This window comes from Myripristis murdjan, chromosome 23 (genome assembly GCF_902150065.1).
Source record: "Myripristis murdjan chromosome 23, fMyrMur1.1, whole genome shotgun sequence".
NCBI classification, from domain to species: domain Eukaryota; kingdom Metazoa; phylum Chordata; class Actinopteri; order Holocentriformes; family Holocentridae; genus Myripristis; species Myripristis murdjan.
This window is the reverse complement of record NC_044002.1, coordinates 11,055,481-11,075,713: the sequence shown is the minus strand read 5'-3', so window position 1 is coordinate 11,075,713 and position 20,233 is coordinate 11,055,481. Positions and strand designations below refer to the sequence as shown.

Genomic DNA, 20,233 nt, shown 5'->3' with positions numbered 1-20,233 from the left:
GTCTGATGTGTCTCCTGACTGCTGAAGTTGTTCCCCAGGGTCACTGACTCACTCCTGTTCAGAGGCTTCAGCCTGCCAGCAGAGACAACACAGGGCGATGGAGGTAAGTTAAAGAGCATGCTAACTTAGACGGTGAAAACCTGTCTCAGATCAACTGAAAACGTTTTAAACGAGCTTTTGTCAGTTCAAGACTTTACAAGGTTTTAAACTTGGTCACATTCTGCATTTTACTTATAAATACGGCTACAATTCTTAAAAAAGCTTATTAGCGTTCCTTGTCCGGGGATATTAACTTTACGACAGCCAGCTAGCTAAATTCATTACTTGACCAGGTTATCTTTTAACACGTCGACCAAATTTTATTTATTTTATTATCTTTTTTTTTTTTTTTTTTTTTTTTTTTTTTTTTTTTTAATGAAATGGTTCCAAATTCAATTTTCTAACCGACGCAAAACTTTTTAATTTGCTGCGACCTGTAACGTTAATTAGGTCTGGTATTTGATAAATGAGCCTGCTGTGATAAATATGTAATTTCCTTAACTGTTTCACTAGCTGGGGTTGTGGACAAGCACGACAGCTTATCACCATGTTTGTGTTATTGCTGTGAAAGCCACTTTGTTGTTCTCATGTGGCCTCTTTCACCGTGACTGAAAATGCTATAATGTTGTCACCACATGGGTGATTTAGTAGAGGCAGACTACCCGTATTTATCCAGTGATCGACCAGTTTGATTAAACCTCCATATTTATTCCATATGCAACAGGTAAAGCAGGTAACCTTGTGCAAGAGGCCTCTGGCGATAAAGCAGAACAGCAAGGTCACACTGCTATTATCATTAATAATTTGAACTTTATAACAGTAGCTTAGTTGCAGTAACACAGAAGAGAGTGCATCCTTACCCATCTGCATGCTTATGTGTGTGTCTCTGTGTGTGTGAGAGCTTGTAGAGGCAGGATTCTGTGAGTATGATGCCATGCTTGTAGTGGCCTCATTCCATGTGCCTCGCAGACATACTTTTTAAATTGTGTAATCTCACTTTTATTGCAGGGAAGCTAGTGCACTTGTAAGGGCTGCAAGGGCTACACATAATAGCATCATTATTCTATTACCGTATATGCAAAAATCGTGAGTAACCCTGAACTGTTTTTCTTCATGGTAACAGAAAGATGGCGTTTTGACTGCAGAGGTGGTGGCCAGCGGCCTCTCTAACCTTGGACGCGCTGCCAGTGGACTGCAGTGCCTCTACCAGTTCCGCTCTCTGCCTGTAAGAAACACATACACACACACACACACACACACACCACTTGCATTTGGCATTATGGCTTGCAAGCCTAATATTTGATATCTGATTTGCCAAGATGAAGCAATCCCTGACAAATTGGTTTACCTTAAAATTGTGCGTTATTGCATTGCACTCAAGTCAGGCTATTTCCCTCACAATTTCATTTTGTGACAAATTTAATTTAGCCAAGGTTGCGTTTTTGTTTACCCCAGGGTCACAATCTGAGCGATGTCTCCATTTTATGCAATTGTGTCCATGTCCAGAAGCTTGAGCTATCTCACAACAAAATCAAAGGTAAGCCTTGTAATGTTCAGATGACATGCCTTTACTGTACAAACAACTCCTGTGTTTAGGATTGTTTTGCATGAGGCACTGACCATATTCCATACCGACTGACCAAGATATGCATTTTATTGATGCTACTAACAACTCATTTATTTTCATTTGAATGATATGTATAAAGAATTATTTTACTTTGATGTTTTTTTGCCTCTGATCAGTCCAACTCTCTTAACATTTGTCAACCGACAGATTTATCCTGTGTGAGCCACATGCCCTCCCTCATCATCTTGGATGCTTCTCACAATGAACTCTCCGACTTCTTTGGATTCCAGCCACCCAAGAACTTGAAGGTAATGCAGGACCTTGGGCTGACAGGATAAGACAACATTTGATTGGTGGCCTGGGCTTTACTGTATAGGGCTATTCCCACTAGATAGGCCTGGATTTCCATAGCCCATCTGTAGTCACTTTGAATATGCTTACAGGGCATAAACTGTCCTTGGATTACAGTGAACTTTACCAGGTTAAAAAGTCTTTGCCTTACTCTATGGATGTAGTTGAAGAAATGTCTCAAGTGAGATGTTTCATAACTGTTGTTTATGCCATTAATCTGTTGCTTTTCACAGGAGGTCAACTTCTCCCACAACCATATGACAAAAATGAAGGATTTGTCAGCCTTTTCATCTCTTTGTAAACTGGAACTGGACTGTATCCTTATTGAGGAACAATTGACTCCATCCATCTTTTTCTGTCTCTGTCTGTGTCAATCACAGTCTCTCTCACAAGTTTGTTATGCATAGGTATAACTATGTATACCTGTCTTATACATACCTATGTATACCCTTAACAAATAGTGATTATTGTAAGATGATCGTTTTAAACATGGAATGCACTGACTGTAAAAGTGTCACTATCTTGTAAACCAAGAACTTGTTAGCTGATATCCTTATCATTTTGAGCTATCAGTCATTTTGTATGAGTAGGTGTCACTTTTTTCAAATGGTACAGTCTCATTATGATGATGACCATAATTTTTCATTCATGTGTCATTCTTAACGTGTCCGTATCTGGCCTCAGACAACAGCTTCAGTGAGATCAGTGGTCTTGAGCAGTGTTGCAGCCTCACCCACCTCAGCCTGGCACACAACAAGATCTCCAGGATCAGTGGCCTGGACAGTCTGCCTCTCAAAAACCTCTGCCTCGTAGGTCCTCCTCTGTCACTGTCAGAAATATGATAAATAATGTATAACAGGCTGCGAGAAGGCACCTTTCCCTTCTAACTTTTCATGTAGGTTCACATTTGGTCCGAGCACAAACTGTCACACACATGCACGCGGGCATGCATATATACATACATACATTTTAAACATGCATCTCGGTTGTTTTCTGTTCACCTTGCCATCATTTGCCTACTGACATGCTTCACTTTGCAGTCTGCCATCACTTCTCAAGATGTTTTCCTCCATGTGTTGTTTGGTATCTACACTTACACGCACAGTAGTACTCACCTTGGAGTTGTTCTTTCTCATTTCTTGTATTTCACCTCCTGCATGCTCAATTTCACCTGTCTGTTGCTTGCTCTGTTCTGTCCTTTCTTTCCTCTCTGTCTTTATCTCTCTCTATGCCTCTTTTCTTGGCCTCTTTTTTACATTGAGCAAAATCCTGGCATCCCGCACTCAAATCCACATATGGCCCAACAGCAGGCTCTCTCGCCGTCTTTCTCTCTTTCTCCCTCTCCCCCCTCCATCCCTTCCTTTTTTTGAGTAATCTGTATGTGTGTGCGTGTTTGTGTGTGTGTGTTCATGTGCGCAAGTATCTATTGTCCTTTATCTGTATTTCCTCGTTGTCAGCAGCAGTCGGTCCGGCTGTGTCCTCCCCTGTCTATTGCTTTGCTGTGGGACCAGCTGCCGGTGTTTGAGTGAGCCTGGACCTAGTTCAACATACATACACACACACATGCACACCTTGTCCATCCGGCATCCATCTAATCCCATCCCTAACCCCTCGTCCTCATATAGTGCCTCCCCAAACAGCATGCCGCTGTCAGCCAGCCTGTTTCCCAGCCCATCACACTGCAGCCCCAAAGCTTCAAGGGACCGTCGCGGTCACCCTCCCCTGCTGACAGCAGCCCTCTGCCAGGGAACGTGCTTGGCGAGAGCAGGGCGAGGTGTAGCCAAAGGCCCAGATAACAACCTTAGATACTGAAAAGGAGGCTAGGGACCCTGACAGGGGAGGGGTGCCCGGGTCTGGCGCTTTAGCAGGTAAGTGTGCTGCGTTTGCACCTCGACAGCTGTTGGGCTGTCAGTCCTCACCTGTCAGGATTTAGCAGAAAAGAGCAGGCCTGCCACTCATCCATGCACTGGGAGCAAAGAAGATGGAGGCACCCTGCAGATCAACCAGGGTACACTCAGGTAGTTTTCATTAGCGAAACTAAAAATTGTGGAAGCGCAAGGAGAAAAGAACTTGCAGTTTAAAACCTCATGTGAGGAATTGCTGCTGTTTGTGTGTGTGACATGCAAATATGTTTGTACTTGCCTGCTTACATGTGTCTTGAGTATTCATCTGCTCTTTACTCTCTGTGTATAGAGAGGAAACCAGCTGGAGACAACTGAGGGGTTGGAGAATCTGAAGTGCCTGCAGGTTTTGGACCTGTCTAAGAACTGCATCACCAGTCTGTCTGGCCTCCGGAACCTCCACTTACTGGACTCCCTCAACCTTGAGAGCAACCTGGTACTGATCAGGAACCACCTGTACAGAGTACCTTAGGATTGATTAACAACTGGACTATGTTGATACAAATCCTGAAATTGAGATCATTTTGAAAGAAGAAAAGATAAGGATAATTTAGATATTTGGACCTAAAACATAATGAAAAAGGTCAAAGAAAAACGCTACACACATATTTTAACATGAGAATCAGTCTTTCAAGTCCAATTAATGTGCAGGATTTTTTTTTCTGATTGGCATTGGGAATTCTCCATTGAATCCTGCTTTATTGAAAATAAATCTGATATTGCATATATTCCCATTTTTTTGGCAATGCATTGACAGTCTTAGCAAGGCTTCAGTGTCTTGCTTGTGGACACTTCAATAGGACATCTGACTGTCAGCAAACAGACTAGCGCTTAAGGTTTAAACCTGTGAGCACTGAATTTCAGGTAGGTCTTTCTAAGCACTAGTCCACCCTGATGCTCATTATGACCATTCTGTAGGGGGGCCGTTTTGAAGTTCAGGTAAAAGCAGTCAGGCTTTAGCAGGTCAAGCTGTACTGATGTGGGTTTAATTATCAAGTTGCATGGCTCTAGGAATACCACTCATCTAAAACTGGCCCAAGGACAGCAAGGAGATGAGTCTTGTTTTAAGACATTTTTTTGCAGTATAGACCCAGAACTTTTGTAATGATGTAATGATGAGGCACAACTGAAAAAACGAGCACACCATTTGGTTTTATATCTAGAAGTAATATTCTCAATCAATTAACAGTGGTTCCACCATGAATTTGTGTTCATGTTTGACTGATTTCAGATTAGTGAAATTAAGGAGGCCACACACATCCATGATCTATTACTGCTGAGAGACTTCAATCTGAAAGGAAACCCTGTGCAGGTAACTCGGTCTAAATCCCCTGCATCTAAATGCCATGCAGCTAGCTCGGAAGCACTGGGGGCGCTGTAATGCTTTTGTTGTGTATTGCTTCTTAGAGTTGATTTTGTTTTATCCAGGCAGCTATGTATACCGTGTTCATTTCAACAACAGAGGAAACTGTCTGTGTCTAATGTAATACGAGCTCCATCAAGGGGTTGTCCAAAACCTAATGGTCCTGTTAATGCTAATATTTGATATATTCACTGCAAAAAAATCACAACTTGCTCCGGCACTCACATTAAAGCTCTGCTGTTATGTGAGTGCGGGAGCAAGTTGTGATTTTTTTGCAGTGAATGTGTCTGGGGATCTGCTCCTAGCACCACCCATTTCAGGAGAATGTGCACGTTGATCAAGCTTTAATAATATTTGATATATTGACATGATTGCTAGGATCAGCCAGATTACAGACTCTCGGTCATCTTCCTCCTCCAACACCTGACCTCCCTGGACCAGGAGAACATCACTGCAGAGGAAAAGGTATGAATAGACATAATTTTTCACCAGGTCAACCAGAAACATAAGCACAATCAATAGCTTCTCAAAGCACATGATTTCCATATTTAATAAGGATTCCCATTTGTCCAAAGTTAGAATAAATGTTGACTCCAGGTTTACCTTAAATACCAGGTATCTTCAGTGAATAAGTACGATCCTCCTCTGGATGTGGTAGCTGCCAGGGATCACATGACTCACCTGCTGTACCAGCTGATGCAGCCCCAGGTCCTCTATGATAGGTTGGTACAAATATGTTGTTAAGTATTGCCACCTCTGATTGGTCTTGTGCCAGTGTGTTCCTGTGTATCTCAAAGGGCATGTCAAGGTAAGGCACTGTGCACCAAAGACTGTATGTTGGCTTCACCCCTATTAGGTGATTAGTGGTGGCTGCCAAGTAGTTTTGCTCATTTGCATAGGTCAAACTTAATGTGTCTTCAACCTGCATCTGACCAGCCACTAGAAATGCTACTTTTGGCACATGTTAACCTCTGAATGAAAACGCATCATGGAGGAGTCTCTGATGTAGCAGAATGAAGTCATCCAGTTTTAGACAACTCTGCTTTTGTAGAGCTCACAAAAAGCAAAAAAGAGATGATGCTTGGCTTGTATTGAGCTGTGAGGCAGGACTAGCAAATGTTCATGTGATGATTTGATAGCTGTTCTAAGTTACCCTCGCAATAATACTACTACTATGACTACGATGAATAATAATAATAATGATAATAATAATAATAATAATAATAATAATAATACATTTTATTTATATGCATCTTTTGGCTAACTAGTTATCACCAGTGGTAGCTGTTCAGCCTAGCCTTTTCTAGTAATGTTAATATTGAGTCGAGTTGATAAAAGGAGAAAAGTATTGAGACCAACCTCTCAGTCAACATCATCCCTCATATCTTGTTTCTGATTAAAAAAAAAATCTGACCAGCCTTATTTTACTCTGTTCCTTAAACGCTTTAGGCACATCACATACTTTCACATGATATGGGAATGCCCAGAAGTGTATACATTCTGGGAAATGGTGGCCAACAAATTATCCATCCTTCTGTTCATTGATATTCTGGCATCTCTTTCTGTCCTCCCTCTCAGTGACCTAGCCAGAATTTCTTTTCTTGCTACTAAGGCTAGAATTTTTCTCACAAGCTGAACGACCATTAAGAAAACGATTGCTTTAAGATGGCAAAAGGCCCAAACCTTAACTTTTTGATGTCAGGTTCGATCTTATATGGATGTGGTCTGTATGAGGCTGTCATTTGTACAATGCATGGGGCCAACGCATCCAATATCACTGTGTGGGAGGCCTTGATTAAGGACCTGAGGGAGATGATTGTTTAGGGAGTGATGTGGTAAATCTCTCTGGGCTTTCTTCTACCTCTGTTGTCTTTTACAGTATATTTTATGACCCTCTTTTTTTCTTTGAAATGATGTTTTTGGTGGGGGGGTATTGTTTATTTTGTACTTTTTCATTATGTATTTCATGTTTCATGTTTCAAATATTGAAAATCAAAAAAAGAAATTGTTCACAAAAAACATCATCCCTGATGCTCAAGAAACTATACATGCAAGCATAACGTTTATTTGCATTTTTTTTTTTAAACATGATGCTATGCTCAGTTGGCTTCAAGATACCTGATAAGCAAATAGAATAGAACTATGGCGCATGAAGTCACATCATTTATTGTTGTGGAAATACTGTAGACAAAGTCAAATTTGATGTCTTTAAAAATAGGATCATCCTTGTTCCTTGAGTGATTTAGTATACTATAGCTTGGCACTTGGCTTGAAAGCGGAGTTTTATTACTTGAAGCTACATTCACTTAGATTGGAGTACAGTCCATATGGAAACAGCCATAATACAATTACGTCGAATATGGATATAATTTGCTGGTCTGGCAGATGGTCTGAAACAAGAACCATGCAGACTTGGTTCCAATTTATGCTCATATTTGGTACAATTGTACCATGGTTGATTCTACACATGGTCTGCATTCTAGTCTCCATGACTGTGGCTTTAGACCACCTTGCAACTTGAGACAAGGTGACAGGAGAAGGACGAAGTAAAATCAGGTAAAAGATCGTCTGAAGCAAGGAGCTGAAATTCTGTTGAGAATGTGGATACTTGAAAACAAACACAATGCAAGGATCATCCAGAGTAAAGCACACCCTGTAAAATAAGATAAAATGTTTCTAAACATTAGAAACATTTTATCTCCAGTGTTTCTATGTTGTTCATATTGTCTTCCCCTGTGTGTGTGTGTGTGTGGGTATGGGTGTGTGTGTGGGTGTTTCTAAGCAGCACCCTGGCCAGTGTTGCCTCTCCCTATCCTATGCTGGTACTGACTGGACCTCAAGCCTGTGGGAAGAGAGAGCTGGCCCACAAACTCTGTCAGGAGTTCAGTGAATATTTTGCCACCGGGTCAGTCCCATCCTTGTGTATATATACTGTATATGTCAACAGCACATGCATGATACTATGAGATGTGTCAGCATGTTAATCAGCTAACTTCAAAATTACTAATTAACTTCCTAAATAGTTTGAATTGAAAGTGCAGTGATGTTGGTCCCACTAGGTCCAAAATTTTAGTTAACGGGATTGGGTTTGATTCTGAATCCTTTGCTGCATGCCATCCCCTCTCTCTCCCTGCTTTCCTGTCTTTCTCTACTATCAGCATTGATTACAGCAGAAATGGCAAAAATAAAAAAATAAATCAAAAAGGGAAAAGTACATACATACATACATCTAACAGGCTGAACATAACCATCTTAAAACACATGTCAAGTGACCAATAGCATGCTACCTTTTTGACTGATAGATTTATATTCCATATACAATAACTATCATGACAACACATACATGTGGTAGTATGAAAATCAGACCTGCATGTGTTGGTGCTGACATTGCTGGCTCTCACCTGGTGGTTGATTTTACTGTCTGGAACATTCCAGGAGCCCAAGGGGCTTGTCCTCTGTCTTAGCACCCCTACCAGCCCTCTTTAGTGGTTTCAGACCCAGGATATTTCACATGGTTAGTCCTTGTAAATTATATGGCAGCTGTGTGTGTGTGTGTGTGTGTGTGTGTGTGTGTGTGTATATTCCCACAGAGGCTGTCACACTACAAGGAAGCCATACCTTGGAGAGGAGAATGGAAGTGACTACCATTTTGTCAGCGAGGACGATTTTCAAAACATGATTCACATGGTGTGTTAGTTTGTCATTTAGCTTTTTGCACATCGCTTTGAATTCTACGCAGCCAGCTGAATGGTGGGCATAAGATGTTCATAATTCAAGCAAACAAATAAGTATATATCCACAAGTCAAATAAATGTGCACAATCTTTTAAAGATGCTTTATTTTGCAATGGGAGGAACTCATTTCACTCACTTGTCATAATTAGTCAAAGTTACTTGATTCCATTAATTCACCTGATATTTTGGAGCTCTATCTATCTATCTATCTATCTATCTATCTATCTATCTATCTATCTATCTATCTATCTATCTATCTGTCTATCTGTCTGTCTATCTATCTATCTATCTATCTATCTATCTATCCATCTATCCATCTATCTGTCTATCCATCTGTCTATCTATCTATCTATCTATCTATCTATCTATCTATCTATCTATCTATCTATCTATCTATCTATCTATCGTCTATCTATCTATCTATCTATCTATCTATCTATCTATCTATCTATCTATCTATCTGTCTATCTGTCTGTCTGTCTGTCTGTCTGTCTGTCTGTCTTGCTGCCAAAAGAAATGCAAGACACTTTGGGTGTGTGTAGCAGAGCATAATTACACTGGATTTTGTTTACTTCATTAGTGAGGAATAATCACATTCACTGCAGTTTCAGAGCAGAGACTAATCCTTATCTAACCACTGTAGGGGTCATATGGGATTAGCAAATTTTCAAATCTTAGTTGAATCCCCATGGTAATGAATCATTTGGGTTAGTCAAAATCTTCCTTAAGTGCTCCACATAAAGACCAATCAAATGTCCAATATATCAGGAGTGTGGTTGGATTCATGTGATGATGCTGTGCTGCCTGTGTGGATCCTTATTTATTGAAATTTAACTAGTGGAAGATTTCAAACATCATGAATTTGTCCCATCCTATTTACAGTAACTACAATCCAGTCGTGATTTTGGTCACAAATTGTTACAGACTCTTAACAATTATTGTTCACAGATTGTTTTGTTAAAAAAAAAAAAAAAAAAAAAAAAAAAAAAAAATATATATATATATATATATATATATATATATATATATATATATGTGTGTGTGTGTGTGTGTGTGTGTGTAATTTATTATACCCTCTGTGTTGTGTTTCCTTTGGCAGTGGCTGTGAATTAAATATGTGCATGATTCATATTTATTCACACACTTTTTATGCAAGTCAAGTTCATGTTTGATTACCACAAAATACATCTTTACAGGACAGCTTGTGCCGCACTCAGTAGATTTTGTATTTCTGTGACTTGAAAGTATTCGTCTATCATCCATCATTTCAGCCATTTGTTATTCTCCTCAGATGAAATCTCACAAAAAGGAAATTATTGATAACAAAAGCATCAAATCTACACAATTGCAGTCAGATATTTTCTAGAGTCAGGAGAAAAAAAGTCCAGAATAGGAGGCCCCTGGGGCACATTTTGTGTCTCATCCAGCTTGTCCCTCTTTTCAAGCTGCTATTATGCAAGTGTGGTGGGATGATGGATAGAGGTGTGGGTCAGCCAGTGATTTACAGAAGGAGGGCTTTGATGCTGGTATTTGCCGTTTGTCTGCTCCAAATGGAAGTGGATCAGGTTAACTTTACTGTCTGTCCCTCCCTCTACTTGATTCATCCATCCTTCTCCTGTACTGCCAACATCTTGGACTATCATTCTTCTGCTTTTTTCTCCTCTCCTTCTTACTTAGGCCTCTCTCCTCGTGCTCTGATCTTTCCTCTGTCAGCTGCCCTCTTCCCCTCCCCTCTCCCTCCTTTGCTCCCCCAGATGTACTGTTCTGCAACTATGTAATCATAACCTCTTGTATCCGCTCCTTGTGGCTGTTCTTATACAAATTTAACCCCAATCAGCAGTCCTGAGTACTTATTACATTTTTCATTGGGCTGTAAACACAGGGATGATTAGTGTGCTGTGTAATTTTGGATGAGTGGTTGCCAAGTTTGCTAATATGGAACCGCAAAACAGAACCCAAACCAAATCTCATACATTTGTGCCGTTCTGTGGGTGACACTGGTAAATTGTATTCTTTTCTATGACTTATTTGGGTTGGTCAGTACAGACGAACAGCATTTTTGCATGGGGATATCAAACAGAAGTGCAATTTATTGAAAACAAGGTTCTCTTTCACAAGGAAATGAGTCTCATAACAATTTGTGGCCTTTTAGTGCTATCTGTTACTTTTTAGTGAACATGTTGCCAAATTTATTCTAACCTGGGATGCGGCCATAGGCATGTTGAGAGTAATAAATTATGCAGCTCAAATAAAACTGCCCAGAATAAGATAGACTAAAGGTTAGGGGTCATGAGTGACAAAGAGAGGGACTTTTGCCCTGACGACAGCAGTCAAGAGTTCAGCTCACAGGTGGGGGAGGGACTGAAGTTATTCATTTTGACAGAATAAGCAGGGTTGTATACATAAGTAAAGGTTTATGTCCACTTTTGGAGATTAATGTAGCTCATAACATTGGTAAGATGCTGAATAATGTGGTAATAAAGTGGTCTGTGGAGATGTTACACTAAAAACATTCTTTCATTCTTTTCCCCCCACAACTTGAAACTCTGCCTTAGGGTAAGTTTATCCAGACCATGCAGTACGGGGGTCACAGGTTCGGTCTGAGCAGGGATGCCATTGAGGACGTGGCTAGGGAAGGCCTGGCCTGCTGTGTGCATATGGAACTGGAGGTGCGTATGAAGAACACCGAAACACAGACTTGCATGTGTGGCTGGAGCACATCAAACAGGCACATATGTGGATAATATAACAGGCTGACACAGAGATCAAGAAAGCAAAAGACAGGTTTTCATTTACCCACTAACAACATAAAATATACTATGTTACTGTGGATGCAGTAGTATATGTTAAATTCAATCAAACATACACAGTACTCTGACTAGGGCACTCTGAAACATTAAAAAATCATATTATCTAAGCTCTCATCTTTAAAAGAGCAGGTCATTCAAGATACAAAAAAGACATTTTCCCTCTTACCCACACATATTTTCCCAGTAGTGCTGTCTATCCATCCTGATAGTTTCTGTGTGATTTGGCAAGGTTCCCAGTCTATCTTCATGTCTTCTGTGTCCCTTCACCCTGATAGCGCTGGATAGGCACTGTTTTGTGCAGATAAAATTATAAAAATTAACATGTGAAATGTACATACAAAAATACAGCATCACCTCTTTCCAAAAACAACAACAATACTCGGTATAAGTCACAGCAATAGCATGCTGAAGAACACTGGAAGACCTTATCTATCTGCCTCTAATTTGTAGATAAGGTCTGTGAAGTGGCACAGGAAAAAGTTCCCAGTGAAACTCTTCGCCCCTCAGGGCTGTAGATTATGCTGTGGATTGTGCACTTTAGATGTTTAAATACAGCATCTTAAGTCTTGATTTTATTTTTTAGAGATCTAAAAATGGTTTATCTTTCCAGTGTGAAATTCATGTTCTAATGGGTCTACAGGTCTGTGGGTCTTCTTTTAACTTGCAGGTTTATTTTTCTTTTCAATCTGTAAACCACTGAGTGAAGCTCCCTTCTTCTGGCATACCCCCCTCCTTAAAGATGAAATGTTTTGTTTGTCCTCCCAGGGTGTGTTAAGTCTGAAGAACAGCTACTTTGAGCCTCGCTACATCCTCCTCATCCCCACCCAGGTGGAGCAATATACCAGGCATATGAGAATGCGTGGCCTGTATACCCGCACACAGATAGACACTGCTGTGGCACGTATCAAGCTCTACACCAACATCAACAGGCAACGGCCAGGCTTCTTTGATAATGTCATCCCCTGTGGTACGGCAAAGGGATGCTTTGTTATTTGAACTATTTATCCCTATGCAAGGCTTGTTTTATGACACTGCATGTACTCATTTAGGTTCTTTCAGGGCAAAGTTATTATTTTCAGTGTGGGTGGCTGGGGTGAATAATTAGTGTTTCATTAGTTTCATTAGTGGTCAATTTTAAATCACCCCTTTCATTGAAGATTCAGTTTCAGTTTGCTGATTTGCTATTGTTTCATTGTAGTACAGATGTCAGTATTCACACTGAAATTTACAACAATCATCCATTTTCATGTTCGTAGTTGCTCAGCCTTTGCCTACAATACATCTTTGTACGAAGGAATAGGGGATCTATTGTTGCAGGCAACATCTCATCTCAGTGTCTCACAAAGCCTCCCCCAGTCTAAAGCCAGTGTCATTGATATAGCTGTAGATAAATTAAAATACTTCACTCAAATCCATACTCTACACTTGCAATCTAATTACCACATGTGTTAAGAGCACATTAGCCACTGAATGGCTGTGTTTATCATTCCCTCATGAAAGCACTTGCACATGTTAGCTGTTTTCTTAATGAACTGAATGTACGGAGAGTGTGGGTAACTCATCACTTTTATGCGCTGCCTGCGAGAACCTCATTACGCTGAGGTCACCGTCCTCATATCTTTCATTCATTAACATTAGATGGGAGACATACTGGCTACGTTCATGACCCCTTTTTTTCTGTGTAATGTGTTCATGCGTGAACATGCAAATGTACGTGTGTGTGTGTGTGTGTGTGTGTGTGTGTGTGTGTGTGTGTGTGTAGATGACCAGGAGGAGGCCTACCAGATGCTGAAGCTGGTGGTGAAATCATACCTGGGGCTGGAGGAGCAGAGCAAAGACGATCACAATGACAGAGCATCCCTAGATCAAACCTCTACTGGTATGTTTCATCTGTGTGTTTTTGTGTTCATGCATGTGTGTGCATGTGATACAGTGGGTGCACATGCATGCATGTCTGCCCATACACAGTGCATTATCTGTTTATGCAGTGCGTCTTGTGTGTGCATGCTGTTGTCTTCACATGCAGTCACTGATATCAGCATAACTGTCTCTCTGTCCGCCTCAGAGCACTTACCAGAGGAAAGGCCAGCTTCAGCCCTGTCTAGCACTTCAGGATCAGTCACAAAGTCATACTTACCCATGGCTTTGGACCCCTCAGACTCCTTCTCCAGGAACTATTGTGCCATGGTCCAAGCACAGCTCAGCCCTCAGAAGAACCCTGCTGTGAGTAACCTCACTTCTTATGAAAAATGTATCTGGTAACGCAACCTTTAAGGGAATGCCAAAAAAACAAAGTCTATCAAATTCACAAAAGCATTTCTTTTCATTTTTTCATCTGTTTGTGTTTGCTGTAACAGAATTCTAGCTCTTTTTGTCATCGTCATACATCCTCATGCCTCCCTCTGTCTTGCTCCCTTTTGGACTTCTTCCACTCCTCCACATCTCTTTTTAATTCTACCTACCTCACTCCCCCTTTCCCCATCTCCTCCCTCTCTCCTCCTCTCCTCTACTTTCTCTGTATTTTCTGCTCCCCTCTCCCAACCTTCCCACTGCTGCTCCCCCACTCCCACTTCTCTTTGACTCTCTCTACAGGAGCTAGCTTCCATCAGAAGGCGTGAGCAGCTGGTGAGAGAGGCTATAGTAGGGAAGAGTCCCGGGGCCTACAGCCAGCTCTTCAAAAGGTGCACCCTAAGTAGTATGCACTTAATAGTACTCCAGTTTTTAATTTGAGTGGGCATTCACAGCTCAGCCAAATTACATGTAATTGGAACACTTCTCCTAACTGCTTTTGAATGGGCTATTTTGAGCTATTGTTTGACCTTGTTGTTGAAGTGGCAGATGTCCAAATAATTTGCATACAACTGTTGGCTAAGAAGAGAGATTTGTGTAGTGGTACTCTTAGTTAAGTTGTTCTAAAATGTACCTGCCACCAGATACAGCTACAAAAATATGAATAAAGAAGGAAGATGATAGGCTTTGTTCAAAGGTAGATTTCCTCACACAGTGTGCTAAGTGAAAGTTCATCCTCCTGTGGTGGGTGTCCTTGCCAATTAACTTGGATTTAAGAGTCAGGGGAGGTCGTAATTGTAAAATGTGCATGCATGCGCACTTGTGTACATGCATATGTGTGTGTGTGTGTGTGTGTGTGTTTGTGACAAGGAGAGTGTTTGAAATAGCATTCCATAAGATTTAAACCACTGAAGGAAAATGATTGAATTTGGTCCTGAATTTTGTTTACCTCAGCTCAGCCCAGAAAGCTCTATCATCACTGCCTCAGAATCAGGATGCTGGCACCCACTTGCATGAGGACAGCAGGTAAATGCACACACATACACATGCGTACGCCCACACACTCACCCACACTCACAGATGCTCACACTCTACCAATACCCTACCCAAACTCAAAAAAAAGGTCTATTTACCAAATGGAAAGATACAGCATTGTTGCCAAATCTGAAGTAGAGACAGATGGCACTGTCTGTGAATAGCAGATACATATATGGTTTCTGAAGTTGTATAAGGTTTCACAACATATATGGTTTGTAAACTTAAATAGGAGTAGCATTTTGAGTTATGAGTTGACTTTAGGTTTGTGCAAAGTTTGTTTTTATGTTACAGTAGAATCCACAGGAAGTCAAGAAGTTTAATAACAGAAAATCCCAGACTGAAAACTGAGGAATCGAAAAACTTCTTTTGTAGTATATTCTTTACCTCCCTGTTCTTGTTTAACAACATATGTTCAATTTTATAGGGCTCATTTTACTGGTATGAGCCATCTGGGGACAAACCTACACAAACACAAACACATACACATGCACACACAGTTATAGGCACACTGACTCATAAATTCTGATTTATAGCTCTTACTGCTTTTTAACTTCCCACTGTGTATACTTAAGCTCAATAAACAGGCTTACTACACAAGTTGGCCGCAAATATGAACTTAATCTGTCACACAATGATATAGTCATATATCAAGAAAAATGTGTCTGTGAGTGTATGTGTGCGCCTGCCTATGTGTGCATGCAACCACACACAGTATTCCCCCACCTGAACAAATTAGAACCAAGTTATTCCATTAGCGTCTCTCACAAGTAATCTAACAGCATTTAAGAAATGTGTATGTTCAGTGGAAAATTAATTCCTTCCCACTTCCAAGTCTCATTAACTTTTTAATCCAAACGTCGAGTTCATGTTTTTAGAGGGCAAGTTTTTACCAAACTTGTGGGCAACCTGCACGTTCTGTCACTGCTGTCTGATTGATACATGACTTACAGTGTCAAGAGAGCATTACTCAGCCCTTCAGTATTTCTCTAGAGGATTCCAGACATCTGTGTACTTGTTGGCCTCAGTCTTATTAGGGATATGCCTTCACTTGTATGTCTGTCTGACATCTTGTAACAGAGGAGGCTGTCGCTTTTCTCTGATGGGATTTTGGCATAGGCTTGAGTGTGTGTGTGTGTGTGTGTGTGTGTGTGTGTGTGTGTGTGTGTGTGTGTCTGCAGACATTTAACAGAACATTCCCTATTTCTGGTGTCAGCTTCCATCTTGCTTTTGTAGCTGGACCGATTCAGCTGTCTAGTTTCCTGGCATTGAGTGTGTGGAGGGGTGGTTGGATCACTGTGGCACACCTTGTTTTGGGACACAGCCAGTGTTGACGGAGTGGACAAAATAACAGAAACAAAGCATGAAAGTGGACTTTGAAAACTTTGAAATAACTGAAACACAGCCAAAATGGCAGCTACACTGGCAAATCATATCAAGATGAATAACGCTTAGCAGTATGTGTCAAGATTTGAAAAAAGATAATTAAATGTATATGTGAATTGTCAAAGCCACATGAGGCAACTAGTACCAAAAGGGCAAAACTGTCAGTGTGAGAATTATTTTAATATGGAGTAGTCTGCATAATCAAAACCTTTCCCAGCAATGCACAAACTAAGGTAAAGAGGAATTTTAGCTGCAAGTCAAAGAAGAAGCTGGCAAGTAAAAGGACAGTTGTTCAGCACCGGAAATCTTTGTACAGAAATTTAACCCAGAGTTGAGTCAACACATATGTGACACAGTCCTCACAAAAACTTCCCACAAAGCTCCGTAACCTGGTGTAAAGAGCATAATATTGGCTTGTGAGCAATGGAAAAAGTCATATGCTTTGAAGAGTTGTCTTTCATCCTTTGTTTTGTACCTGGATGGGTTTATGTTTGGAGAAACCCAAAGCATTCTTACAGCACACAATGTCTGTTTCCAGCTGTTAAACATGATAGTGGATCTGTAATGGTTTGGCCAGCGATCTCATGGGAGTAGGCTGGTTGGATGATTGCTCTGCATGGCTGTATAACAGCCAAGGAATATCAAAGAACTGGAGGCTTTCTTACTTGAAACAGTGGTCCAATATCCCAGAGTTTGGGACATAATTGCAGAGCCAGTGAAGCTGTTCTGAAGGCACTACAGTACATGTTTCCATTATTTTGTCTGTCTTTTGTAGGTCCTCGATAATGAGTTTTAGAGCTGCTCTATGGATCGAAATCAAATGTGTAAAATTACTTTAATTTGTTTTGAGGGCATTTAGCATCTTCTTGGATTCCACAGAAGGAGAGAGATTCACATTTGCAGTTCCTATAGTTGTTGGAGAAATCTTATTTTTAAATCTGCAAGTCGCATCGACCTCAGGCCTTAACATAGAAGTATCAGGAAACAAGACGTGCCAGCCATTAAGCTGGTCTAGTGATTAAACAGACTGTCCTTTAACTAGATGCCTCTGGGTTTGGATCTCCCAAGAGCCCAAGCATGTTCATCTTACTGAAGTGTCCTTGATCAAATCACTGAATCCCTCCCAGCTCCAAGGACACTTTTCAGCTCACCCTCCTTTCTGAACTCTCTATGCAGGAGGCCAAGTGAAGAGAATTTTTCCCTTAGATACCATTGGCTTTAAAAAGCCCCCTATTTTAGATTGCCACTAAATGCCCATACCTGACAGCTCTCTGCATCATATTCTGTTTTTCCATTACCTCTGTCTTTTACTTGCTGTTCCTCAGTAATTTCTCCATTGACATTTAACTGTTAGTCCTTGCATGCCAACATGATTTCTCTCTCTGTTTTCCCAGCACGCCATCTTCTCTCATTACCTGGCCTTCTTCATGCCCTTTTAGGCCATCATCCTCTCTCCCCCTCCCTTTCCTCCTCTCTTATCCATTCTCTCCCTCCCTTAACCAGCAGCTCGGATGAGTCTCGAGCCAGTTCGGCCTTGTCTGTGCCCAGCTCAGCAGGGGCCTTGGCCCCAGCACAAGGCTTTGACCTGGGCTCAGGACCTGTTGTGGAGCCTTTGGACATCTCTGTCCTGGGACACACTCTGGAAACACTCAAAGGTCAAAAATACATTTTTTATAATTATTTTTTATGGCATTGCTGCTGTTTTGTAGTTAGACTACAGAAAATAGAAAGCGTGGATGACCTGCAGCAAAGGTCATGATACTGTATGCTTCTTAATCCTATTAGTAATTAGGGTTTCTGAGAGCACTAATTTACACAAATAATTAGTTGTATGCCTATGTTTTGCACTGGAAAGGTTAGAGTTATTTCTGTTTTCTTAAAGTTGTCACCGCTCATTTTTATGTTTACTTAAGTTCTTTATTTATATCATGCATGTCACTTTTAGGCAACTGTTGCATGACTCTTGCAAATCATTTGCCTATGATTTATGCCAGTCTATAAATCACCAGATCTGTGCATCTCCACATAAATTCATCTGGTTGACTAGTTAGTTGAAGTTAGTTATAGATGTGTCATTAGAATGTCTCCATATATGTGCTTGTATCCAGTAAATGTTTTTCCCTTTCAGAACAAGTGGAACTGGACCAGACGCCTGACGCCCCCCATCCAGGCACAGACAAACTGTCTGCAGTAGTGACTCCCTCCTCTGGGCGTCCTGGATCCAGCACCCATCCCGTCCTGCCTCCCATCCCCTTGGGTCGCAAGACCCCTGCACCTCCCAGTTCAGCTCGTTCACCTAGCCCAAACCCAACAGTCTGAGAAAGAAGAGAAGATGAAAGCAGGGAGGGAAGGCTTGTGAGCTTTTGTACATCTGACATGTAGTTAAGGTGGAAATATTCAGAGGAACCACTACTTTTATTGTATATCGAGAACATTCATAGTATGGGATACATTTTTTTTTTTTTAGATGAAACGAACATCAAAATCTTTTTTCCATAATCGGAAGAGCACAGATGATTGACAAACCCACATATTTGTCACAACGTTACCACAAACCCAAACATGAATACTGCAGTCTATGATATGCCAATGCCAAACAGCTGAGGTTAGTCTTCACTGTCGGCACATGCCTTTTGCTGTGATCTGTTGCTCTTGCCACAACACGTCTGGAAATTTCACACTCGCTATGTTGTGTACACATGATGGGTGATGACGGTAATGGCCATATATAGTACATGAAGATGATTACACCGTAATTACAGACAAAACTGCAACTGTCCTATTTTAATAGCTGGATGAAAAATGTCAGTACTAGAGGGCAGTAGGTCTACTTTATATAGATCGGTCTAAAGGTGTATAATGTTTACACACAGAAACACAAATATTATCTAGTGTGGCATTTGATACTAAGACCCTAAACCCGCATTTTTTTCTTAATCATTGTAAAATATGTTGAAGTGTGCATCAGAAAATAGCACTTTCTGCTATTTGCATAATACCTGCAAGACCAAGGACTACAGAAGCTATTTGTTTATCTTGGGAAACTTTCCTTGTCTACGAAGTACAGAGTACATGTGCAGGGTTTTATAAACGTAGCATTAATTCCCCTGACAGTGAAGTGGAATTATATTTCTTACTGTTCAGTAATCTCATCAAATTGGATATGCCGTTGACATCCTGATACTGATCTTTTATGTGTAGCGTGCAGTTCTTGTCATTGGATGATAAATACATCGTTAATCTTTATCTCCTCTGATGGGATTATTTATTCAACTGGAAATACATTCATACGGGAGATGTTGACAGGTATTAAACAATGAGCCATCAAAAACAATGTGTTTGTGTGTGTGTGTGTATTCTTGCATTGTGCACATTTTTTATTGGTGATTCCTCGTAAAGTGAAATTGTCATCTGTCACAGACATATGCATTGCTCACAAATGGTGACTCAGTCACTTTGTGAATGCATGTGTATGTGCATATCCATATCAATGTTTGTGTTTATAGTCAAAAATCTACATGCATAGACACTCACACACTCATACACCTGGCCATCCATCACTGTCAGTCTCCCTCTCAGGCAGCAGATGTTGCAACCCTGTCATAATTCTCTGGCAGTTTGAGACAAGGCAGCCTCACCACCAGCAGTGTCTTTTCGGGCCCCGGGGGTATAACCTACTTACACAGCAGTCTTTATCCCTTACCTGTAGCTTATCTTAGACTAACACATCGACTTCCTGCTCTTGAGCACCAACACTG

General features: G+C 40.8%; 1 protein-coding gene across 1 annotated transcript; it reads left to right on the top strand.

Moving 5' to 3' along the window:
• Positions 1 to 97: 97 nt before the first annotated feature.
• Positions 98 to 18,794, top strand: lrguk (leucine-rich repeats and guanylate kinase domain containing). The gene is made up of 20 exons (XM_030046430.1): positions 98 to 103; positions 1,163 to 1,264; positions 1,495 to 1,576; positions 1,814 to 1,914; positions 2,191 to 2,272; positions 2,642 to 2,766; positions 4,151 to 4,294; positions 5,090 to 5,170; positions 5,600 to 5,686; positions 5,837 to 5,943; positions 8,007 to 8,126; positions 8,812 to 8,908; positions 11,511 to 11,624; positions 12,531 to 12,732; positions 13,528 to 13,644; positions 13,831 to 13,988; positions 14,358 to 14,446; positions 15,009 to 15,080; positions 17,979 to 18,137; positions 18,626 to 18,794. Exons 1-20 carry the CDS (start codon positions 98 to 100, stop codon positions 18,792 to 18,794), a joined length of 2,214 nt encoding a protein of 737 aa, XP_029902290.1.
• The last annotated feature ends 1,439 nt before the right edge of the window (positions 18,795 to 20,233 follow it).

What these genes read in the sequence shown, in the direction of transcription:
- lrguk (XM_030046430.1), top strand. An exon ending in TGAAAGGAAACCCTGTGCAG is followed by an intron (nt 5,171 to 5,599) that starts GTAACTCGGTCT and finishes CATGATTGCTAG; the next exon opens with GATCAGCCAGATTACAGACT. An exon ending in TGATAATGTCATCCCCTGTG is followed by an intron (nt 12,733 to 13,527) that starts GTACGGCAAAGG and finishes GTGTGTGTGTAG; the next exon opens with ATGACCAGGAGGAGGCCTAC.